Genomic DNA, 25,966 nt, shown 5'->3' on the forward strand with positions numbered 1-25,966 from the left:
TGAGTAGAGGCCAGGGATGCTGGTAACACCCTAAAATGCACAGGGGACACCTACACACAAATTATCTGGTCCAAGATGTCAGCAGTGACAAGGCTGAGGAATGCTGCATTAGAGAGTAAGAAATCCAAGCTCCTAAGCATATTATGTAAGTCCCTGACCTCCATCTCCAACCTCACCATCTTGCAATTTTTGCCTAACATTTTACTCTAGAGTCAGTCCTGAACCTCCCATTGGTCCCAGGCAATTAAAAAAACTGGCTTGCTTCAGGATACTCAGTAAGTAGCAGACTTGGAACTCAGTTCCAATTCTCCTAATTCCAATCCTGGTCCCTTCTTGGTATACCACAGCTGCCAACAGAGAGACTCCCCATGAAAACAGACCTGAGGTTATTCAGGTGTCTTCCCTTCAAATCAATCAATAGTTATAGAATACTCCATATGGAGAAGCACGTTGCTGGCAAGGAAAGTGCATCATGAAAAATGAATAAAACACTATACCAGCTCTGGAGGTATTACAATAAAGGTAAATCCCACACAGCATTTAGTTCCCATAAGCCACACACATACACACATGCACATGTGTGTGAATACACACATATTAAAGACACAGAAAAATGGAACATTTGGAGGAAAGATTATGGGGTAGTTATGAGTTTGTGGGTGTGGATCAGAAAAGGATGAAGAAAGAGTCGTTTGACTAAGATAATGATGTTACTGGGGTGTGAAGATGTGGGCTATCTGTACTGGAAAGTGATCGACCAACAAGAATAATCAGTTCAAATTTATGTGATAAATTTGGTGCAGATGGGGCTGGGCAATCAAACACCTGAAGCTTCCACCTTCTGACAACCAAAAAATCACTCAGAGAGGTGGGTAGGACAAATAGTACAAAGGCCCCTCCCTGTCTTCCCAATCAAAAACATACAACTTAATGGGAATTTCCAGAAAAACACCATCCAATGGCCACTTGGCTTTGCCTAACACTTTGAAAGTCAATTCCCTCAGCTGGAAAATACAATTCCAACACTGTCAACTCCTAATATTTTGTGCACACTGGTATCAATATAACCATACTTTTGTCATCAGGCCAACCATTAACTGGTGATATTAACACACAAGAGTAGTGAAACTGATAACCATATAGCTATCAAGATTTATAAATGACTATGAATTATATAAAAATTCAAACAATAACTACCTACGCTGTAAAATACTGCATAATTTAGACACACTACACTTCTAAATCTTTGAGAAATTTATCATTCCTCAGTACTTGCTTACAATTATGATTAATAATGAAAATAATTTTAATTTCCTACATGAAGTAAATTAAGCACCCAGACCATTAATATAAAACGGACTTTAACGGCTATTCCAATTTTTAAAATACTGAGGCTGTGAGTTTCTCTGACTGCGATACTTTGTTAAGTGTCTGGAAAGATTAACTTAAAAGCATCAGCTCTAGAGCTAAAAGAGATAAATGAATATCAAATGTGGCGGCGGGAGCACATGAATGTTAAAAATAAGCTCTCCAGTTGATTCTGTGAAGACCCTCTTCCCCACACTTGAGAATCACATGAAAAACGAGAGACAGCAAGGCTTCAGCCAGTTATGGAAATGAGTACCCTCAACTCAATTTATAATCAAGCAAAAAAGATTATTTTACCTTTTAGTGATGATAAGTAAAGTTGATATTTCTCTCCACCACATTTTATTCTCTGACAAAGTTCAGGCAGCAGTTTTTTCCACCACAAAGTCTATCTTAGGGAAAAATGAATACTTTTTAAGTTTGATGCATTTTACACTCAGATTTCCAACAAGAAGAAAAAGATTGTGCAGGGAAGCCCAGGGCAAAAATATACATCATCTTGGTTAAGGAACAGACTTTGTTAGAACAGTCTTCTGCTTAAGCTAGAGCATAAAAGTCAGATCTGTAACTTGAAAATCTAATAATATATACACTGTACATATGTACACCGCTGTTTTCAAGAAGAAACATAGACGTGTCTTGTTTCCATCTCTTAGGTAGCAAGAAAATTCTAAAGTCAAAAACTCTTCTAATTTCTAAAGACCAGAGAGTCCACAAAGAATTTTCCCATCATTTATTATGTTTTCCAAATCTTCAGGTAATAGCCTACTTCATTGCCAAACAAGAGACCTTTAGTGAAGATAACATACAAGCACCATAAATTTTAACCGCCTCTAATGGTACTCAAAACATGTAACATATGGCTGCTGAGCCTGCGCGTCCAGAGCCTGTGCTCCGTGACGGGAGAGGCCACCGCAGTGAGAGGCCCGCGTACCGCAAAAAAAAAAAAAAACATGTAACATATATGCTCTTTTAAGCCACACAGCCCTGTGAGGTTGGACTGGCATAATCTGTCCCCATGTTGCAGATAAGGCAACAAGATTAACATTTGATTATCACTGATAAAGCCTAAAACCATAATCTGAAAAGCATACCCGATTCTCTTCTTTCAGTTCATGATTAGCATATGGGATGACTGCCTCCGGGCATCTCTCTAACAGCCTGTCTATGCACCGTTCATACTCTTCCAAACGCGTACGACACAGAACATGGACGCTGAGGCCAGCAACAGTGTCTTCTGAGAGTGGCTCCAAGAATGGAATAATGGAAGCTATGTCAAATGAAGGACCACATATGAGAGACTATGAACAGAAAAGTGAAATGTTATGGAATGAGGCACCCAAAACACTAAAGCACAACATACAGAATACAGTTTTTAAAAAGAATAAATCTCACTCACCAAAAAAAAAACAGAATGTAATTTTAGAGCACACGCATATATTTACTTAGTAAGTCTAATTAGACCAAAGTATTAAATAATCTTGAAACCACTTCTAGTTTAAAGAAAAAAAGATCTGTTTAATACAAAGCTATGATTTTTTAAAATAACGGGGTTGTGTTTGCTCTGAATAGACTGTAAGTTTAAACTAATGCGAATGCTTTAAGATTCTATCCTTAGGATAGAATCAACATGGTGGTCAAGATTTATGTCCAATGATGTTCACCTCAAGAATATTTATAATACTGAAAAACCAGAAGAAATCTAAGCATTAAATAAGAAGGGATGAGTAAATAAATGATGATATATTCAAATGATGGTATATTTTATAGCTATCAAAATTGTTTTCAAAGGACAAAATGCTCATGATAAAATTAGTAAAAAATCTCAATACAGGGCTTCCCTGGTGGCGCAGTGGTTGAGAGTCCGCCTGCCGATGCAGGGGACATGGGTTCGTGCCCCAGTCCGGGAGGATCCCACATGCCACGGAGCGGCTGGGCCTGTGAGCCATGGCCGCAGAGCCTGCGAGTCCGGAGCCTGTGCTCCGCAGCAGGAGAGGCCACAGCAGTGAGAGGGCCATGTACCGCAAAAAGAAAAAAAAAAAAAAATCTCAATACAAAATTATATTCAGAGCATGGTCAGTTGTATAAAATCTACATAGGTACATGCACATCTAGAAATGCCTTTGGAAGAGCATCGAAATTTGAAACAGAGACCAATTCACTGGAATGGGAGGACAAAGCCAACTTTCTTTTTCACACTTCCCTGTATTTTCCAAGGTTTCTAATAATAAGCATGCACTACACGAAGAACCAAAAATAAAATTTCACATTTAAGAAAACTACAGCAATCGTTAAGAACCTAATAATTTGTATCAATACCGTTTGCTACAACCTGAATGACACAGAGCAGCTATTATTTCAGTAGTCAGAACTTGACAATATTTTACTTTTAAACATTTAAACTATAAATACTACTTTTGATTCCGCCACCAAAATAATCTCTGCTTTCCCTTTCTTCTGGATAAAAAATGAAATGCTCATATCCTGATTTTCTTCTTCTTGTATCCTTTTTACTGCAGCGTCTTCTCAGACTCACAGGAGGACATGGAACATGAACTATCCATTTACAGTCAGCATCGTGATTTTATTCCAAATATCTACCAAGCAATGGCTAGGAGAGTAAGGTTGGTCCCTTTCCTTCCTGCAAGTTTAATATTCACCTTCATCTGAAAAATTTCCTGACAATAAGATAGCAAATATGAAATAAGGTGGTTAAAGTGAAATGAGTCAAAGCTTGGTACAAAATGGGTTACCCATGAACTTTTAAGTAGTTATATCCATATCATCAAGAAGTTTAAAAATAAGAAACACCAGGGAATTTCTTGGCGGTCCAGTGGTTAGGACTCCGCACTTTCACTGCTGAGGGCGTGGGTTCAATCTGTGGTCGGGGGACTAAGATACCAGAGCCACACAGGGCGACCAAAACAAACAAAAACCCTCAAAATAAGAAGCACCAGACAACACATATATCACTGGATAAAAAACGGCCCACAGGTTACTACTACTCTTTAAAATACTCTTAGTGTTGTGTGCTTCTTAGCAGTGTGTTCCTTTCTTTTTTTTTTTTTTCAATATTGGAAATGGACTCTCCACCCCCAACACAGGCACTATTTATTCCCTTTTCTGATCTACATCCCTCATGCTCAGCTGGCTCTGCGGGGCTGGAACCCACAGAATTCTCTACACAGTCACACCTGTGGCTCTAAAAGGGGTGGATGGCAAGAAGGCGGGGGGAGGGGACCAGGACAATTCTGGTAAAAGGCAGGGCACTTACTAGTTACTGTGTCATTCTGAATAGTGGCTTTTTGACACATAGATGATTTATAGATTGTTTTTAATTCTTGCACAAATATACTATTACAGTGATTAAGAACAAGGGACAAAGATTTATCTCAAATCTGTGTGGTGGTGGTGGGCTGGTGGGTAGAGGGAAGACATACAATTTTGAAAAAGCTCTCCAAGTGATTCTGAACCGACCCCCCATTCCTCTAGGTAAGAGCAGGTGAGATCTTTTTGTTTCTTGATGGTTAGTTTTTTCTTAATGACTAAGACTAATTGACCCCAGATAATTTAGAAAGAGTTATAATTAGGAAAAGGATTTAGAAAAGTTTAGACTGACTCAACTTTCTATCCTTTAATGGCAAGGATTCCCAGAAAGAAGATACTCTTATTATTTATTTTTTATAAATTTATTTATTTTATTATTATTTATTTTTGGCTGCCTTGGGTCTTCGTTGCTGCACACGGGCTTTCTCTAGTTGCGGCGAGAGGGGGCTACTCTTTGTTGCAGTGCGTGGGCTTCTCATTGCGGTGGCTTCTCTTGTTGCGGAGCACGGGCTCTAGGCACGTGGGCTTCAGTAGTTGTGGCGCATGGGCTTAGTTGCTCTGTGGCATGTGGGGTGTTCCCGGACCTGGGATCGAACCTGTGTCCCCTGCATTGGCAGGCAGATTCTTAACCACTGTGACACCAGGGAAGTCCCAAGATACCCTTTTTAAATACCTTAAAATGGATTCTAAAGATCACTGAATTATACTTTTTCAAGCAGAGATTATAAATATGCTTTGAAGATTTATCAGGGGATATTTTAAAGCACTTATTACAATTAGCATTTTAAATATGTAATTAGTACATAAATTATAGGAGGGCAAGGTCTTGCCTGCCTCGTCCAATGCTGTACATCAATCACATTTACAGTACATGATTGAGGAATATTTGTGGAATGAACAAATCTGAGACTAAGTGCTCGGCAGCCTCTGTAGCATAAGGGTACTAGAGATAAGAACCAACAAGAACCGCCTTTGGCAATTTAAAAAAAAATGTAAGTAACTCTATTCCTGGTGACATCACAGGCTGTCTAGAGGCTAAGACTAAGCAATATGGTCTCTTGAGCTTCGCATCCTGACACCCCATCCCCAATTTGACATTTTGGTTTCTATAAGCAATAACCACACTTCCACTAAGTTCCCAGAGTAAATCAGGGGTTGCACACTCAAAAGCTTAACAAGGTCAAACCAGACGATGAAAACCAGATGATGAAAACACACGAAGGCGGCTGAGTATAAGGAAAATGGATGCCAGACACTGAATCTGGACCAGGGAGACATGGAGGTGGAACTGTGGCAGACAGGACAGCATGAGCACTGCCCAAGGAGGGGAGCCAGTAGGTGGCTCCGACCTTCAGGTCTCAGGCAGTGAGGGCCCAGGGTTACTGCTGAATGCAAGTTCTGCTGAGTTTCTCAAAGAGGAACTTGAAACTCAAAATTCTGAATTTGAAATCTCAATTTTCATATGTTGGCAGCTACACTGGGAAGACCAAACACAACAGATGTGAGGATTATACTCAGTCCTTAGGCCACTGATTACATTAAACAAAATCACATCCACATTGAGCCCAGCCCAATCCACCAAGTCAAATGTGGACTTTATTTCTCATTCTCAGTCAAAAACATTCACATTCAGAATTCTTGCAGGATGGTCTACATTCTCTTGATCATGTTTCTTACTTTTAAAAAAATCCTTTCAGGAGCCAGAGAAGCTAGCTACTTTGACCTATCTCCTATAAGACAGATAGTAGTGCTCGGTTTGGGCTAGAGGCCTAAACTGTGTGAGTGAACACTAAAATAAAAGTGAATCTCGTCAATGAAAACACCGCGAAACACTTGCCATACTTTCATTTCACAACGTGTTTTTAGGCACGTCCTGAGAATGAGGCAAGAGTCACAGGACTTGGAAGCTCACTCACCGACTGGCAACAAGACCAGACTTCCCGTCAGCAGTTTCAGGCAGAGGCAGGAATTCCCTCCACAGCTCTTGAGTATGCCTAACTATAGATTCTGTCCCCAGAATGATACACTCTAAATTAACTGGACACCCAGGGTCTTACCAAATTTAAGTCCTATACTATATGGTAATATGCATATTCATGAGAAAAGGAGGCATTTTTATTTACCTGTAATTTTGAAAGGTCTTCCATATAATTTTTATCAGCCAAGGATTCAGAGGATATTAAGACATTAACCCACGGACTGATTAAGCCATAATGACTACAGGTGTTTATCTAAAATGTAAAAGAAATTTATCATAAACAAAAATACAACAAAACAAGACTTTCTTCATCCATCCCACAAACAACAAGCAATCCCTAACATTCTGCCGTGTCCCAAAATTTGGTATACATTTTCCTGGTAATGGGAAGAAAGTCTTAGAATGCATTCCCCTGGAAAAGGTTTTAGTTTTGCTGCTTCTCACTGAATAAATCCTCACTAAATATTTCCTAATATTTTAACTTTCAAAAAACTGCAAAGAGGCACTTTCTCACAAAAAGGGCAATACTTCCTTTAAGCTAATTACACTCAAAAAAAGTTAACAGTAATACTGAAAATAATTTTTATTTCTACTACTTTCCTTGGGAGGCAAAATCTCTTCCATAAGTTCTCAAGACAATTCCCATAAAGACTCCCTTATTCAAGCAAACCCACATTAGCCACTCTGTCACTGTGAGGGACAAAGGGGCTGCCAGGGGTCGGGGGGAACAGGAAAGATAAGAGTAGAGTTGTTAGGGCTGCTGCAGACTGCGGAACAGCTCTTGTCTGTGCAGCTGACAGGAAATGGAAGTCTGGTAAGGAAGTCTCTCTCCCACAAGCCTTCTGCAGTTCCTCTCCCAGCAGGGAGGTCTGCAGATGTCTCTTCTCTCATGTTCCGCTTCATGACTGTCGCCTAAGGGAGCACAGATGGATTTGGGGAAAAGCCCTTTCTCCCACACTTTGGCTACTGAAGTACCACTGTAGGTAAGTAATACAGGAAGAGTAGAAGGCACTCTTTAGGATACAAAAGTGTTTAAAATGTGGGCAACTTCACTCACAGACAAGTTTTAAATGTATTTTTAACTCTTGCTTTAAAAAGATATCCGGTAGGGCTTCCCTGGTGGCGCAGTGGTTGAGAGTCTGCCTGCCGATGCAGGGGACATGGGTTCGTGCCCTGGTCCGGGAAGATCCCACATGCCGCAGAGCGGCTGGGCCCGTGAGCCATGGCCGCCGAGCCTGCGCGTCCGGAGCCTGTGCTCCACAACGGGAGAGGCCACAACACTGAGAGGCCCGCGTACCGTAAAAAAAAAAAAGATATCCGGTAATATGAATTACAACTGATTTTATGCCGTTAAAAATAAGAAGGGTCAACAAAAATTAAAATAAAAAGAAATAAAATTTTAACAAAAACATAAAACACACACAAAAAAACCCAAAAACAAACAAACAAACAAAATAATAAGGGTCATTATCATAATGTGTAATGTACATAAAGTTTAATTCACTGTACTATTCCATTATCTTACCAGATCCTCTGATGTTCTCAATGGTGTGGTGTCAGGTGGCTGCCTCTTAGATAATCTCCAGATGTACTGTGATGTGAGCTTGAAAAAGAGTTCCTGAAGTACCACATCTGGGAGACACGCTACCAGCTGAGCTTCCCAAAAGTCTACTAAGAGCTGAGGAATCGTATCTTCATCTTTACCACAGAGCACCTTGAGAACAGTGAAACAAGCCCCCATAGCTCAGATAAATATAGTACTGATCAAGTTACAGCTGGTCTGAACAGCACTCCATCATGTGGGCCATGTATTCAATAATTTATCTCTAGCATTAGTGCCATGGCAAAAGCGAATTTAGACATTTTAACAGACTCCAGGTTGCATGAACAGAATTTTTCTAGATACATTTTCTTAATCTGTACTTTTATAAGTGGTTATGTGTAAGCCTCATTTTTCAATAAACAAATGAAAACTCACTTCTCTTATTCTGCTCCCCGTCCCCCCCACCAACTTCATCAGGCCATCCAGAACAATTGCATTTTCAAAGTGACAGACCTTAAAGAAGGAATCTGCTTCTTCAATTCCAATTTTGTTGTTCTTCTGTAAGCCAAGGACTGAAGCCACAAGCAATCCAGGCTGAGTCTCCTTCAAGTGAACTGCAAATTCAGTTGGAACAATCTGTCCTTTCCTCTGTTGAATCAATAGCCGAGGTTCCAGAATGAAGCCACATACCAACTTCATCTTCAGATAAAAAAAAATTTAGGAACAGAATAAACATTGCATTCATCTTGGAAATACACGCTAGTGAATTCAAGAATCAATGATAAGCCATTAATAATTTATTGTAATCTTAATTTTTTCTTTACAAAGACAAGTTCTAAGGACATCATTGGTAACTGTCTTTGTAGAAGTTATTATTACTTAATTAAGCATCAAGATGTCCTATTTTGTAGACAGCTTTAAATTGAGGTCTATATAGGATTTTTCAAAATTATGAAAAGAAAATTCATCTTTCTAGAATTCTACTCTTCAAAGTAGAGGACATCTTAGTGCTAACCTGAGACATAATAAGTGCTCAATTAATGTCACTTCTTAATTTCTTTCTCTACTGATTAACTTTTTTGGCTTATGTCCCTAAATGGCCTCTTTTCCAACGGGAAGCTACCTTTTCTTTGATACACCATTCAAATGCCTAATCTCCCACACAGGCATTTGTGATCTTCCCAAATGCAGGCTATTTCTGCAACTACTGGACTCCTAAGACTCAAGGTTAATAACCTACTTGCTGTACTTGAATATACATCACTGTTCTGTTTTCAGGGAGAAACCACACCACCCCCTCGTGCCAGGTCAGACTGTCAGCTCAGGGCAGAGCCTGTATACTCTTCACTGCCAAGCACTGTGTTCTGAACATACCTGACACTAAGTTGAAAAGTCTTTGGATACCCATTGCTGCCATTTATCTTTCATTTTTCTTTTTCATTTGCCAAATCCAAAGCCCAAGCACTCCCACTTTGGGCCACTTCCTTTTTAATACTAAGTCTATCTTCCCTTACAACTAAGAAAAAAAATGAGCTACACAGAAGCCAGAAGAAAACTAAACACCTCAGGACCACTGAGTCCTATTTTAGCTTGCTGTTAATACCAGGCAGGGCACCGTACCTCTGAATGGCTTTTCATTTCATTTCTGTGCATGTCAAGATCTCTCATTTTCAAAGCCATTGCTGCCTTGGTCAATGTCACTAAGACTGATGAAAATCCAGAAGTATCCAGCTTCCTTAAATAGCTTATGGCAGTTAAAGGATCAATACTCTTCATAGAAGGACTACAGAGAATATGGGGCAGTTGCTTCGGCTCAGCGACATAAAACATCTGAACCACTTTTGCTGCCAATTCCTTTGGTGAGCGTAAACAAGAAATAAAAGGTCAGTCAGCTGATAGAAAGCAACAAAATCAGCAAAAAAAAAAAAAAAAAAAGATAAAAAGCCAAGATACAAACATTCCAATTAAGATAAAATTACAGTACTATGCTTCGATTTAAAAAGAGTTTGATGGTGATAGCGTGGGAGAGCTGAGATGACCTAAAGTGATCTCTTTGCTGAGTTATAATGAAGAAAAAGCAGGGAAAGTGTATACCAAGTTGTGGCCAGCATTTCTAATTTTAACAAGAGTTCAGAAGAAGAAAACAAATATTGGATTAAATTATACTCAAAAGTCCATTATAGAAAATTACTGTTTAATACAAAATTTACTTATATTTAATGTACAAAATATACTTAATATTTATAAGAGAAAATTTCATTTCTCTTAAAACCTTAAAACACTTGGTATCACAATACCCAACTTTGCATACTGGCATTCAACTCTTTAAAAATACATGAGGAGCTAAAAATGATCCTTGATAATGTCTGAAGGTTGCTGGGCCAGGATTTCACAAGGGAAACTTTGGACACCTGGAGAGTGGGGCAACTAGGGTTGTGAAAATGGCTGCAGATGAGAAGAAGGCAGGCAAAGCCCAGGTTCTATGTCATTCTTCTAAAGACATGCCACTGTCAAATTGGGCAGGTCACTCAACCACAGTGGACCACACCCCCCTGTCTATGTAATGAGAAAGTATGAGAAGATGATTATAAGTTCTCTTCCAAGCTGTAATTCTGAGTATTATTAATGAAGAAAAGGGCACACTAATTACCTTTTTTAGGAAAAAAAGACTATAATACCAATGAAAAATACTTGGAACTTGATTTCTCAACAGAATTACATAAAATAAATTGCTAAAATGAAAAATTAAAAATATTAGATATAACTAAATAGAAAACTGTATTCACTTCACTTAATTCTTCATCCAGGTTTTCATAAAGTGAATGATTAATGTAAAAGATTAATCCCCTCTCGTATTTCTGCGTTCCATCCTCTAATGCCCAGTCCACTCGGGCCAAAACTTCAGCCATAGACAAACCAGACATCTTATAGTATGGCAAGGCGAGGTGGGAATACTGGGTGTCAAGCCTAAAGGGAAGGAAGTAAAAAAAAAACAAAAAAAACAACTTCAGATTTGTCATGTTTAAGTTTGGATGTCTAACACATTTAATAATAAAACAGACATGATTTCCGGAAGACATAAATCTCAAAATACTTTTCTACAGCCATTAGGAGTTGGAACAAACTCCTGAGTTTTGTTCTGCAAAGTCATCCTAATTAATGTAGCTTCTTTTTGCTTGCTCATAAGAAAAACAAAAACAATTCATTAAGTGAATTTTAATATTCATAATGTGGCTCTAAAATAATGGTGTTTATAAGTAGGAAAAGTCTTTTACCAATTTATAATGATTCCCATGGGTCAAGTAAGCCTTGGAAACAATTATATATGAAAAATATTATAAAGATCATTCTCATCTGGACAATGGCTACAGGATTTGTTCATTTTGTGAAAATTATTGTGACTTGTACACTTATTACTTGTGTACTCTTCTACGTGTATAACTCCATTAAAATTTTTTTTTAAGTTTCCTCAAAAAGCTTAAATATTGAGTAATGGTTACCATTAAATCTATTAACATAAAAAAAAAGATCATTCTCAAAAAGAGAAATCACTATTGATCCTAGTGTCCTTTTCTGACATCATAAAAGCACTGACTACTAAGATTAAAATCACAGAGTGTCCAACTTGTATCTCTCCCTTAAAGCTCATAGTAATATGGTTGTCTCAGGGATGTTCACTGGTCATGCCCCACCCCCACCCAAAGGTCTGAAAAGAAACTTCAAATTCCTAAGTTAACTGATGGGAGACTCATGAACTGCTCATCCAATAAACTGTAAGTCCTTGAAGGCAGGCAACAGGTCGTGCTCATCTCTCTAAGCTTAGCCCAGTACCTGACCCACAGGATGTGCTAAACAAATGCTGTGGCATAAATGAATAACTAAACCACCTCCCCTCATGCGTCCTCCCATTTGTCAGGTAACTGCCAGAGGTGGAAAAGTTAGTAAGCACACCTGAAGCTCAGGATGGCTTCTCTGACAAGTTTCCAAGTAGCATCACCAACCTGCTGTAGCAGTCTCCAAGGTGCCCACAGCTTTCTTTAAATGCTTCTAAAAGCTCGGCTTTTTCTCCAGGTTCCAGCTGTCTGGCATCCATCAGGGCAGCTCTCACTAACAGGTGAGCCTCGCTGAGAAGGTGGATGCAGCTCTGCGTTTTTGCAGTCTTGTAGGTGTTACTGTAGTCTACCTAACACAAAAAAGGCAAGCAGCTAATGTTGCTTTAGACATCTCCCCAAAGTTTCCCAGTTCTTAAGAATATCTACCCAGTTGGTTACTAAAGTCAATATCTGAACACATTAAATCCTAAAAAATAAAAAGTGGTTATTTGTCATTCTGATAAGGCCTAGCTAAAGTGGTTTTCTTTTCCCCCACGATCTATGAGCCAGTTTAACACACACATGATTGTAACTATTCTCTTGTTAAACAGTGCTAATCATTAGAGAAGGTACAATTAATACTGTAATGCTAATAATACTGTTAACTTAGCAATAATTTGATCACAATTTGATAAGGCTAATGAACATATCTGAAAACCTTAACTTTATTTTTAAGTTCTATGATTTAAATCTTTCTCAAATTCAGATTGAGTATGCTTCCTTTATCTTAGTTTCAATCTGTGAATTTAGGTTCTGCTAGATCTATTTCTGTAACTTACAGTGGGCTTATAAAAATTATCACTAGCTAGGACTTCCCTGGTGGTGCAGTGGTTAAGAATCTGCCTGCCAAGGCAGAGGACGTGGGTTCGATCCCTGGTCTGGGAAGATCCCAAGTGCCTTGGAGCCACTAAGCCCGTGGGCCACAGCTACTGAGCCTGTGCTCTACAGCCTGCGAGCAACAACTACTGAGCCCATGTGCCGCAACTACTGAAGCCTGCGCACTCTAGGGCCCGTGTGCTGCAACTACTGAGCCCGCGTACCGCAATTACAGAAGCCCAAGCGCCTAGAGCTCGTGCTCCATGACAAGAGAAGCCACTGCAATGAGAAGTCTGTGCACCACAACGAAGAATAGCCCCTGCTCACCGCAACTAGAGAAGGCCCGCGCACAGCAATGAAGACCCAACGCGGCTAAAAATAAATAAAATTAAAAAAAAGATTATCACTAGCTAATCTGAGTCAATCAGTATTTTTAGACCCCAGTAGGCAAATCACCTAGATGACGTCTAAGACTTTCAATTAAGCAAGACTGAAAACACAGAACAAAGCTGATAAAATTATCAGCATTAAAATGCCAGGGCCAAATCAGGCAAAACCTTCACCCGATGACCAAAATTAACATTACTAGTGAAGGGCAAATGAATATTCTGCACCTCCCAGTGTGATACTCTGAGAAAGATACGTCACCTACACAATGTTCTGGCCAAGAAGAAGAATATACAACCTGAATCTAATCATGAGAAATGATATGAAATGAGAAATGAAATGAAATGAAAAAATAAATTTTTAAAAGGTGGCAGGGGGAGAAATATTTTTCAAAACTGTTATAAAACGAAGAGTGGAATCTAAAAATACAACAAGCTAGTGAATAAAACAAAAAAGACACAGACTCACAGATACAGAGAACAAACTAGTGGTTACCAGTGAAGATAAGAGAGGGAGATTAAGAGGTACAAATTACTACGTATAAAATAAATAAGCTACAAGGATATATTGTACAACACAGGGAATATAGCCAATATTTTATAATAACTACAAATGGATTATAACCTTTCAAAACTGTGAATCACTATGTTTATACCTGTAACTTATAATATTGTACGTCAACTATACTTCAACAAAAAAAAACAAAAAAAATTTTTTTAAATAAAACAAAGAAAGGCTGTGAACATATTCTGGATTAAAGGAGCTAAAGAGACGTGACAGTTAAATACATTACTTGATGGATCCTGGACCTGGGGCAGGAGGTGCTGGGGGCTTCTACTAGGCCATTATTGAGTCAATTGACAAAACTGGAATATGAACCATAGACTAAAGTATTGTGTCATTGTTAAATTTTCTGAAGCATGTGTGTGTGTCCTGTGGTTATATAAGCAAATATCTCAATTCTTAGGAAACATGCACTGAAATATTTAGGAGCCTTAGGCTATGACGTATGCAATATACCTTCCAATGGATCAGGAGAAAATAGACATGCGTGCTTGCGCATTTGTACAAGAGTGCAAAAAAGAAGAAAAGAGAGGGAGAAACAAAGGGAGTATAATGTTGGCTATGGGCAAATCTGTGTGGGGAATACACAGGTTTTACTTGTACTATTCTTATTCTTGCAACTTTTCTGTAGGTTTGAAATTATTTCAAAATAAAGAGTTGATAAAAATTGTCAGGGATGAGTAGGCAGTTGTCACTCTTAGAAGAGGAAGAAGGATGCCTATGGGACAATGCTACAAGTGCTGCAGTGCCCTGGGACTATCTGCTAATATTTCAAAGAAGTGTGAGACAGGGACATATGATCTAAGATTTCTTTCGGCTCCATTTCATGGTTCTCTTTGCTAGGGTTCAAAATAAAGGCCAAAGGCTACTTATGTTTAGACTGGCTAATCAATTCTCATAGAAGAGTGGGTATGAACAAGGGAATCTTATTTTAGTGAAGGGAATTTCTCCTGGCTCCTCAAATATCAGGAGCTGTGAAAACAAGAAGGTGAAGATAATACACTGTACTGTCAGACAGAGCCTGGAAGCTGGCTGGCTGTGGCATTCTGCATGTACGATAATTAGAATCAATTTCTAGTCATCAATTAGACTCTAAAAATTTCTACCAGTAAGAATTAGAAGTCTGAAAGGAATACCATTTCTTTGTACAGTTGCACTGGTGAGATCGTATTCACAATATACAAATTCCACCCAGCCTCAGCTACAGGAGGTGTTTTGAGATTAACACTGGTACCTTTTCTAGAACTAAAAGCAAAACAAAGGACAAGAATTATAAGACATATTATTAATAAACGGGAATTTTAAATGGTAAATATTAGATACCTAAAATATTGTAATTATGATATCATTTTCATTTAGTATTTTCTTTGTTGATTAACTACACAGTCGATTTTTAGAGAACATTAGTGCACAATGCTACGTAGGCCAAACAGCACTTAACATACTGCACTCTCGCGGACTGATAAACCAAGCACTTGCAATTCATTCCACAAGTATTGTTAAATAGGCAATAAGTTCACAGAACAGGCAAGAGTCCTCAAAAGGAAGAAAGGCTTGGATATGGCCTTCATGAGGCCAAGGGCTGCTGGGAAAATGCAAAAGACAGAACTGAACATCTGCTGGAGGCACACTACCTTATCTCTTGCTTTCACTACATGATGCATTTTCTGTAGTATGCAATCTTTTAAAAATGCAGACCCTAGACCAAATGCATTTTCAAATAAATCAGAATTTTTTGAAAAATCATTTAAAAATATATACTACTTTTAAGATGTCAAATGTGTGAGATTACAAGCTATTTTTCCTCTCGCCAGAAAGCTTTTAGGATCAGTCAGTCTCAGACCACTTTGTGCACACTCTAAGTGAGCAGTTACCCAAGGGAACCTGGTTATTCCTGCCGGTGGAACAAAGCACAGGCACAAATAATTCAGAAAAGCTTAAACTTATGTTGAAAATGGAAAACAATGTTAGACTTGAAATACAATCTGTGTTCCTCTCCTGCAAACAGATTTCTTTCCTACTTCATTTTCCATAGAGGACTGTTCAAATTAGATTGCATTCCCTACCACTAAGTTCACAGTATAGAAAACATCGAATAGAAGCATTAACCTCTCTGGAATTAAGCATTCTATTCCAAACAATGTGAAAGCAAAAAACCGAAGTGTCAACCTGAGATTAGAATAATAATGCACTTTTACTCTAAGGTAGATTAACACATAATCTATACATCATGAATGTGCTTTAAGGTAAGAAATGCATTGTTAATTTCTTTTTCATTGAAATACCAGAAAATAATCTTTGGATAAAAATGTAGCCACTTAAAGGCCAAAGAAGAAAAATAATAAAGAGCCTTGTCACTTGGATCAGCATAAGAGGCTCTGTCTTACTTGTTAATTACACAAAAAAGGCATGCCCTTTAACTTCTTATCTAAAACACCACAGATATTTACTGAACTAATTTTATACTTCACCTTCTTCTAAAAGTTCAAGGTCAATTATAAAGGATATTATAGAGATCATCAGAAACTTCTTTTCTTACTCTGGAATAAGAACACCTAGAAAAGCTATCTGATCATTCAAAGCTTTCATTTAAAAAAATATCAACAAAGATGTATGCAAAATATAGCAGTAACAATTCATTGCAGAAACTTTCGCAGGAATGTCTGGGGGTGAGGGGATGCTTACAGAAGCCTCTTGGGTGACTCTCTTCTCTCAGGAATTGTTTCAGGGTCTGCCTTGGTCAGAAGTATAATGTGGTTTTTAAAGTGACAGATGGCTTTCAAGCCTATGAAAAGCTGTATTCTTAAAGCACAGACATCCATACTGACAGGTGGGCAAGCCTAATAAGGAAAAAAAATCGGAAATTTAGCTAAGGAATAAAGTGCATGAATTTTAATCTTCAAAAATCAATGTATTTGATACAATGTCTCCTTCCCCCTCACTCTCCTCCCAAATAATTCAAATTCCTATTCTTATCAGAGTAAGAGGTTATCCTATCTAAACTATTTAACCAACTATCTCATCCATGTGTCTGCCAAAGGGCTACTTAGTATCTGTTGACTTTGATTTAAGGAATGCAGAGAGTGGGTTACACCTGAGGCCCCTCAAAGCTGCGGGAACTCTCTGCCTTACAGAGACCCTCCAGGAGCCCAGCCCTGGGCTGATTACCTGCCACCCAGGAAATTCCCCACTAACAGTGGGCTGGCTCAGGGTACGTTCAAGTGGCCTCTTTAGACAAAACGAGACACTATAAAAGGACATTGTACTTCAGGTAGAGTACATAAAATGGTTTCTTAGTGGTTGCGTGTGTACGAAAGAAACACTCTCATGTTCCGATGGCTTCTGTTAGCTCTGTAGATGTGAACCCTGCCTGCAACAGCCAACAGGCTGGGGTGTGTCAGGCAAACTGGAGGAAATCCTGGACCAGGAGCCAGCCTCCTGTCCTTATAAGGGACCATTCACTCAAGTAGAATGGATACGGAATATAATGGAAGAGCTCTTTCTGCGACTCACAAAATGATGCTGCCAGGCCTCCCCCTCTCCTCCATTAATGCTGTTTTGATTCTGAGGTCATCTTCATTGTCCCTTTTGTACAAAGCACATGGGGGAAAACCTCCATCTATTTTGACATTCCTAAGAATAGTTAGGTTGGCCTTGGCGATGCTGAGCCAGCATCTCAGAGGAAAGGGAAATGAAGATCGCGTGTACTTTGGTCCCGACTCTGAGGTTGTGAAACCTTTCTCAGACACCGCAGCTCCCAAAGCCTGAGTCAGCAAGGGAGCAAAACGATGGTGTGCTCATTCAGGGGCATCTAGGATTTCAGAATGGTGGAATCGCAGGGAAGGGGGAGCCGGGAGGTGTGATCACCGTCCTTCCCTCTGCCACCTTCGGGAGGACTGGCCTCAGGGGCAGCGTTCCCCACCAGCTGCCCATCTCTCCTCTTTTCTACCTTCCTTTCTTCTGTGTTCCTTCCCTCTGGTTTTATGAGACTCTGAGAAGGCCTAGAACTGAGATTTATTTCCAAATGCAGATTGATCCTACCTCAATCTGTTATGTACCCCTCACTCCACCATCACTACCTACACAAGTCTATGTCTCTCTGAGGCTTAAAGCAAAAAACAAGGGGCTTCCCTGGTGGCACAGTGGTTGAGAGTCCACCTGCCGATGCAGGGGACACGGGTTCGTGCCCCGGTCTGGGAGGATCCCACATGCCGCGGAGCGGCTGGGCCCGTGAGCCATGGCCGCTGAGCCTGCGCGTCTGGAGCCTGTGCTCCGCAACGGGAAAGGCCACAACAGTGAGAGGCCCGCGTACGGCAAAAAAAAAAAAAAAAATCTCCTGAAAAGGCTATGTGTATATCTTAAACACAGACAGAAAGGCATGGGAAAGCTATGATTCTTATTTCCCAAGAGGCTGAGGGTAGGCAGTAAGCCTGGTCAGCAGCAGAAAGTGATAGGCAGCCCGTAACAAAAAAGAACTCAGACACAATTTCCAGAAAACGCCAGTGCATTTCACAATTTGGGTGACAGTGATAATGGAAGAGTGCCTCGGACACATTAAGTACTACACACCATCATCACTGAACATTCATTTTTCCAGAAAAAGGCGTTCCAGGTGCCAGATGGACATTAACATGTGAAATAGAGGCCATCATAACTTGGGGGTTCCCTACAGCACGGATATGCACAACAAACACCCATTCAAATAGCTTATGCTCCGGGGGTAAAACTGCACATGAGGAGTATGATGCAAATGATCAGCGTATTTCTGAGAACAGAAAATTCAAGGTCAGAAAACAGAGAATTTCATCATAACACTGCCTCTGTTTATTTGGCGGTCAAGAGCTTTTCAGAGACTAAGCGTATTACTACTCACTAAAAACGAGGTTATTGATCTAGAAGGTCCATTTACACTAGATCAAAACTACAGAACTACAGGAAAGTTGTTGAAGGCTTTGTAAAACGATTAAAGAATTAAAGGCATATCTGATAACAGTATAAATAAATCATCCGAATGCACTGTATTCACTTTTGTGCTCTTGAATATACTGATTTCTGTACTGTTTTGTTCACAGCTCTATACAATGGCCACCAATACTTCTATTAAATGAATAAAATTGTAGTACACCATAGCTGTGAAGTGCTCTCTCTGAAGTTACACTATATATATATTCTTTACCAAATTTTTAAAACTATGCATTCTATCTAAATTCTGAGTAAAATGCTTTCAAAGTAATCTTAAAAATTACCATCTACACCACGAATCACAAAATGCTTATCATTTTACATTCCAACATTCTAATTGAAAAAAACAAGACTTTAATGTTTGCCAGGCTTAGACACAAAGAGCAAATTTGCAAGCACTCATACTGTGATCTTTAGGTTGCACCGTCATAAGCCAGCTCTAACCTTCAGGGTGGTGTCCACATACGGGTCCTCCTCCCGAGCGGCCGCCGCACTGCACCGCACTGTGTAACACTGCAGGTTGTTACTGAGGAAGAGGAGAGATGCCACTGAACAAACTGGAGGCCAGGAACCAATGTGCCCACCGTTGGGAGGATTTCACAGGAGCACAGAGCAATGGCAGGGGTCGGGGAAGACCCAAGTATGTGTCAATGCTGACAAGTTAGGCTACTTCTTAACAAGGAGAGTACCTCAGAAACCCTATGGAGTGCTTTTTAAATACATGACTGGTCCCCACTCACTCCTACCCAAATCATAATCTCTAGGGGCTGAATTAAGACACATATATTTCTACAAAGCTCCTTGTGTGACATACACTCCTAGTTAAGAACCATGGATCTGGGTCAATACCCTCATCTTATAGACAAAATGATGCCCCTGGGATCTGCCCAAAGTACAGAGAGGTGACTATTAAAGCCAAGGTTAGAACCCAAGTTTATTGATTATTATCTCGGGATGAAATGGAGCCTGGATTATGCTGCCCAACACACTTAGATTATGCAAACCCAATCCAATGGTAGAGAAAATCAGAGACTGTCTGAAGGAACCTTCAGAATTACCTAGTCCAGCAGCTTGTTTTTAAAGATTAGGGCCTGCAAGGTACATGATTGGTCCAAGTCCTCTCTGGAGAATGGAGTTAAATTAGACCCCAGGTCTCCTCACTCTTCACACTCCTCTAGCTCTTTCCACAACCCCAGGCTATGTCTGCACAGCAAAGCAACCCGGAGACGCCACAATAAGTGCTTGGAGACTTACAAGTCAACCCTCCAACACTGACATTGAAAACCATCAATGTTTAACTTAGAAATTGATACAAAACCCATCTTGTCGTGGGTTCCCAGGAATGATTTTTAAAAACAAATCAGAGGGCTTCCCGGGTGGCTCAGTGGTTAAGAATCAGCCTGCCAATGCAGGGGACACGGGTTCAAGCCCTGGCCCGGGAAGATCCCACATGCAACTAAGCCCGTGCACCACAACTACTGAGCCTACGAGCCACAATTACTGAAGCCCGTGCGCCTAGAGCCTGTGCTCCGCAACAAGAGAAGCCACGGCAATCAGAAGCCCATGCACTGCAACGAAGCGTAGCCCCTGCTCGCCACAACTAGAGAAAGCCCGTGCGCAGCAACAAAGACCCAGCGTAGCCAAAATAAATAAATAAATAAAATTTTTTAAAAAATCAGAACGTGAGAGAAGTAAAAATGAACTCTATTGAAATAAAGAAATGAAGGACTAAAGCAAATCTAACAATAACCTTAAAATAGAAGAAATACTTCTTTAACAAGAGAATCATTCTGACATTTTCACAGCTGCGAGACTTGGCACGATGTAGAGGCGTCAGTCAGGACTCTCCATCTGTTTGCTGGGGCTTCCACTTTGGTCTCAGCCCACTGTCAACTGTGTCCATGTCCAGAGAGCTCTAGGATGTGACCTCTGGAGTCATGACAATAGCTGGGACGGTAGCACCGCCGCTTAGAAATCTGGGGTAGAGGGTGCCCTCACGAAGAAAACTAAACAGAAGGGACTTTGAGATACTGCGAACCAAAAGAAGTACCTGCAGTGGGGCCAGGATGACAGGTCAGAGTAGCTATGACCACAAAGATGACCTTTAGGTTCTAGAGAGAAAAAGGCTGCATCCTCCAACTCACCTCCAGCAACATTAATCCAGCTATTAGCGGTCGCTGGAATACTAAGCAGCAGTATAAGAGAAGAACAAAGTGAACTGAAGTGTGCTGGCCTGGAAAGACGTCCAGGATACGCTGCTAAGCGAAGCAGCAAGTTGCTCAAAAGTGGACATCGTACGATCCACTTCTGTAAAAATCAAACCATAGCTGTTTATGTATTCTTTTAAAAAAAAAAAAGTTGGATGAATATAGACCAAGTGTTGACAAGGTTGACTCTGAGAAGGCAGATTATGGGAGGCCTTCCGATTCATGTATGTCTACGAGGATAACATTTTATTACATGATTTTATATTGTTCTTAGAGTCTTTTAAAAAACATTTTATTGCTTTTTTTTGAGGGTATATAAACATATCACTATTCAAGAAACTTTTCAAGACAAACTTATGGATCAAGATATTTCTAAAATACTATCTATTGGGTAAAATAAAAAATATGTAAAAATTAGTTCAACAATATAGGAGTTTAAATATAGGGGTGGGGAATCTTTATTAAGAATCTGAATTTACATATAACAACCGCTATTCTAATGTCTAATGCTTCCATAGTCAGGTTAATGATGGCAGAGTATCTTTTGGTGCTAATATTACGAAAAGCTTCAATAATTTCCCACCTGGAAGCAGGCCAGATTTTAAGTCTCTTCAAGCCCTCACTATACTATGTTTTCGGGACTCTACATTCCAAACTAGTTCATGACATACTCTGGGTGGAGGGGCATTTAGAGGGTCCACTCACTAAATTCTCAGTGTCCTGTACATTTATACAATCAGATGGATAAAAGATAGTCTGTTGTACAAATATTTGGGGGCAGAAATAAAGATTGTCTTCCTTCTTTCTCCCTCTAATTTTTCCTTGGTTTCTGAGAAGCTGTAGTTTTCTGGATTCTTCCGCATCTTTACAGACCCTTCTCTTTTTCCCCTCGCTTTCTAAACATGACTTTCACCAGTTTAGTTCTCCAACTACTTTTCTCTGTCTACACATTCTTGGGGTCATGATCACTACTTTGATAATGAGCTCTTTTTTGTTGGTAATAAAAATATCTAACCTTTCCTCTTTTCCCTAATCTTCAGTCCTATGTGTCCAAAAACCTATCAACATTTCCTCTTGGTATTCCCTAAGCACCTCAAACTCCAATGTCTAAACCAAACTTTTCTTTCACCCCATGCCACAGCAGCCTCCATTCTTTCATAAAAGCAGGCTCAAAACTGGTGGGTTTTCTCATGTCTTCTCCATTCCCAGTATCCCACTAGACATCAAGTCTTGTAATTCTCTCTCATCCATGCTTCCTTCTCTTCTCACTGCTACTGCCCAGCCCAAGTGCAACCCCTCATTATCCTTACTGAACCATCCCAATAGCTCATTATCTATGTTCAAACCATCCTCCACAGTGGCCACCACTCATTTTCCTAAAGCAATGCTCTATTCACATCCCTTTCTTTGGTCAAAATCTCAAAATATTCCTTAATTTCCAAAGCCCTGAGTTCTCTCTCAAGCACTGTTTTCCCCATTTCTCTATGTTTCAGCTCCTTTACATTTAAAGGACATAACTACACAACACTTTGGAAATTAAAAAGACTAGCTACCTCCACACTGTTCGTTTAAGGAACACACAATAGCATTTCTCCCTACACCACCAGGGAGTGAAAAGGCAGGGGAGTACCCCCGCTAGGAGTGGGTGTCAGAATCTCCAGGTGGGTCCTGTGCTGTGTGAAATACACTCCAGCACCTGCTGGAGATTCTGATATTACCACTCAGCTGAAAACAAAACAAAACAAAACAAAAATCACTGTCCTATGCAATTAATTATTGGACACTCCTGCAAACCTGGACATAGCTTTGTTTATAGCTTTCCCTCTATCTAGAATGTCTTTCTCTTCCAATCTCTATGTGTCAAATTCTAACTAGCTTCCGGGCTTCACTTCAAACGCAAAAACCTTACCCGTGTGACTCAGCCAGAAGTAATTTCCCTCCTCCCACAGCCTACGCCCCTTTCACGAAGTCTTAAGACATTTTTCACTAATCTCCTAGTGTTTGCGTCCCTGGTCTCTGGCCCTCTCTTATGTTGTTGCTTCAGAAAGCAGATGGTGTGCCTTATTCACAGGTGGTTGGCCAGAGGGCTTAATGCAGTGCCTTGACTATAATCTAAACTGAAAAAACAGGAAATAAAACCATAAGCATCACTTACTGCTGAGATAAAAGGAAATGACATTAAAGCCCTGCTCAGGAGCCCAGTTTACATGCCAGATTACTAGGGTAAGGCAACTCAGAAGACATCCACCACCAGTTAGCCACATGACCGTGACCACCCCCAACCTCTGGATCCTTTCCCCATCTACGCTACTCAGAGGGTAGAATCAGGCAGTCTTTCTGGCCTCTTGACAGTCCTACACCATTATCAATTAACTCAACTCATACGGAAAAGATAGAACAGCAGTGAAAAAAAATTAGGAAATCTAAAACAAAGTCTAAAGAGATGCCCTGACTGGCCCCACTGACCTTTCATTAGAATTCCCTATGAAAATCTTCCCTCATGAAGAACTTTATACTTCCTTAGAAAGATCCCCATCCAGGCTAAGAAAATAAAACAAAGGCAAAACCGGAATCTACATCTCTGACATTAAAAAGGCAGGTACGGGCCATTAAGAAAAGAACAAAAAACCCACAGATGTATATCATTGATGTACAGTGCCATGCGACGGTGCACATAATTCTCATTTAAGGATTTAGAAAGCACCTCAAGAATTTACAGAGAAATAAGTGACTCAGAAGCCAGCAAGTGACTGGAACATACCTCGTGATGACATGCAAAAACTGTGGTGTGAGCACCGCCTGCTGAGACTTCTCAGGATACTGGTAGACTGACATTAATTCAACAGATTTGACAACCATGTACAGATAGCCCACATGAGGTAATGAGAAAAAACAAAAGAGGCTCAGCAACTCTTTCTCCTGAGATGAATGTTTTCTCTCAGAAGTAAGAGACCCTGCATGAAGAAAACAAACAAAAAAACAAACCAACCATGAAACCAGTAAATAAAGGGAACCAATATTTTGACTTTTCTATGCAAAAAAGTCTATAAATGGAGAACCAAAGAGTTGCTTAGGGGAAGTTGCTCTTTATATAAGAATGCCAGTAAAAAAAGAAAAAGGAGGGCTTCCCTGGTGGCGCAGTGGTTGAGAGTCCGCCTGCCGATGCAGGGGACACGGGTTCGCGCCCCGGTCCGGGAAGATCCCACATGCCGCGGAGTGGTTGGGCCCGTGAGCCACGGCCGCTGGGCCTGCGTGTCCGGAGCGGGTGCTCCGCAACGGGAGAGGCCGCAACAGTGAGAGGCCCGCGTACCGCAAAAAAAAAAAAAAAAGAAAGAAAGAAAGAAAAAGGAGTGATATAATGTCACCATTTGAAACCCCTAATAAATTAACAGATCTAGGTGATCACCATCAATGGTTGTCAACCATTGATTAACCAATGGTTGTTAACAAAAAGAGCCAACCTAATACTATGTACCTTCCAAGAGAACTCAACACTACTTGTTACCAAAAAAATCATGATCATCACCATCACCTGATCAAGCCTGTCTAGAACAGCACTGTCAATAGAACTATAACGTGAGTTACATATGTAATTTGAAGTTTTCTAGTAATCACTTTTTAAAAAATAAAAAGCAGGCCAAATTTTAAAAATATATTGCATTAATCCAACACATCCAAAATATTATCATTCTAATAAGCAATCAATAAAAAATTGAGATATTTTACATTTTTTGTTGTACTAAGTCTTTAAGACCTAGTGTTAATTTTACATTTACAGCATATCTTAATTTAGACTAGTCACATTTCAAAGTGCTCAATTGCAACATGTGACTAATGGCTACCGTACTGAACAATGCAGTTTTAGATCAGAGGGAAATACAGGGATACAGGAACATGTTAAATGACACTGTGGGGAGTCAATCAGCAAAATCCAGATTGTGGGAAATTCTGCAGTTATAGTGCAGTTTCTTGCTAACTAAATTGCAAAGAAAAAAGAAAGAGAGGGGAAGGCAGAGCCTACATATTAAGAGAGGTAGAAGACATCAGAACCAATTGCAACGTATGAACCTTACTTGAAATCTGATTCAAACAAGTAAATTGCAGAAAAAATTGTTTTAGACAATCAGGGAAATTTGAACTGACGGGTATTTGATGATATCAAGCCATCTTTAAAAAATGTGAAATTACATTTGGGGTTTGTTTAAATAAAAGAATCCTTTTCTTTTAGAAACACATGCTGAAATATTTAGAGATGAAAAGGTATACACTCTTGGATTTGCATAAAAATAATCTGGCATGGGGTGGGGGGTGGTTATGAGGCAACACTGTTGAAGTTGTGTGATGGGTACATAGGGGTCACTGTACTATTTTCTCTACATCTGTGTGCTTGAAATTTTTCATAATCAAAATGTTTTTAAAAAAACATATAGCTCTGATTGATACCCTTCAAGGACACCATCAATAACAGAAGAAAGTTCAATTATGGCACTTCCACAACTGGCCCAAAGCAACTGATCCAGTTTCTACTGCCTCTTCTTTCCTACACACATCTGTGCTCTAGTTAGACAGAGCTGCTTGCTAGTCTCCAAACACACATGATGGTTTTACACCTTGCCTGTGTTGGTTCCCTTTATGTAATACCTTACCAAAATGTCCAACTTCTAAAAATTTTACTCATCCAGCAGGGCCCAGCTCATACATGTACTACCCATCCCCTCATCTGTCCACTAAGTAAACATCCATCAGACACCTCAGACACCTACTACGTGCCACTGTTCCAGGTTCTGGGTATACCACAGTGCACAAGACAAAGTAACTGCATTCATTCTAGTGAGGGGGAGTGGGGTGGAGAATAAACAAACTCTGCAGTATGTGGAGAGGGAACAGTTTAAATAGAGAAGTCAGAGGAGTTCTCTGTGGCAAGGTGATACGTGAGCTGTGA

General features: G+C 39.9%; 2 protein-coding genes across 3 annotated transcripts in view; one reads left to right on the forward strand and one right to left on the reverse strand.

The window, feature by feature from the left end:
* Window positions 1–8,331, forward strand: part of CP (ceruloplasmin) — a 73,755-nt gene extending 65,424 nt beyond the window's left edge. Inside the window, exons 19-20 of the mRNA XM_082654061.1 lie at window positions 3,888–3,992; window positions 8,202–8,331. Of these exons, the coding sequence (XP_082510187.1) occupies window positions 3,888–3,991 (104 nt within the window). The 3' untranslated portion in view covers window position 3,992; window positions 8,202–8,331. The remainder of the gene's footprint in view (window positions 1–3,887; window positions 3,993–8,201) is intronic.
* Window positions 1–25,966, reverse strand: part of HPS3 (HPS3 biogenesis of lysosomal organelles complex 2 subunit 1) — a 44,835-nt gene that overhangs the window by 2,180 nt on the left and 16,689 nt on the right. Inside the window, exons 5-16 of one of the 2 annotated variants that reach the window (XM_082654065.1) lie at window positions 23,786–23,978; window positions 19,262–19,343; window positions 16,541–16,695; window positions 14,992–15,100; window positions 12,218–12,399; window positions 11,003–11,183; window positions 9,837–10,070; window positions 8,730–8,915; window positions 8,199–8,387; window positions 6,819–6,926; window positions 2,463–2,669; window positions 1,666–1,756 (exon numbers count right to left, since the gene is read on the reverse strand). In XM_082654065.1, the coding sequence (XP_082510191.1) occupies window positions 1,666–1,756; window positions 2,463–2,669; window positions 6,819–6,926; window positions 8,199–8,387; window positions 8,730–8,915; window positions 9,837–10,070; window positions 11,003–11,183; window positions 12,218–12,399; window positions 14,992–15,100; window positions 16,541–16,695; window positions 19,262–19,343; window positions 23,786–23,978 (1,917 nt within the window). The remainder of the gene's footprint in view (window positions 1–1,665; window positions 1,757–2,462; window positions 2,670–6,818; window positions 6,927–8,198; window positions 8,388–8,729; window positions 8,916–9,836; window positions 10,071–11,002; window positions 11,184–12,217; window positions 12,400–14,991; window positions 15,101–16,540; window positions 16,696–19,261; window positions 19,344–23,785; window positions 23,979–25,966) is intronic. The other variant, XM_082654064.1, reaches the window with a different exon arrangement.

Source organism: Grampus griseus (genome assembly GCF_964374135.1).
Source record: "Grampus griseus genome assembly, chromosome: 5".
NCBI classification, from domain to species: Eukaryota; Metazoa; Chordata; class Mammalia; order Artiodactyla; family Delphinidae; genus Grampus; species Grampus griseus.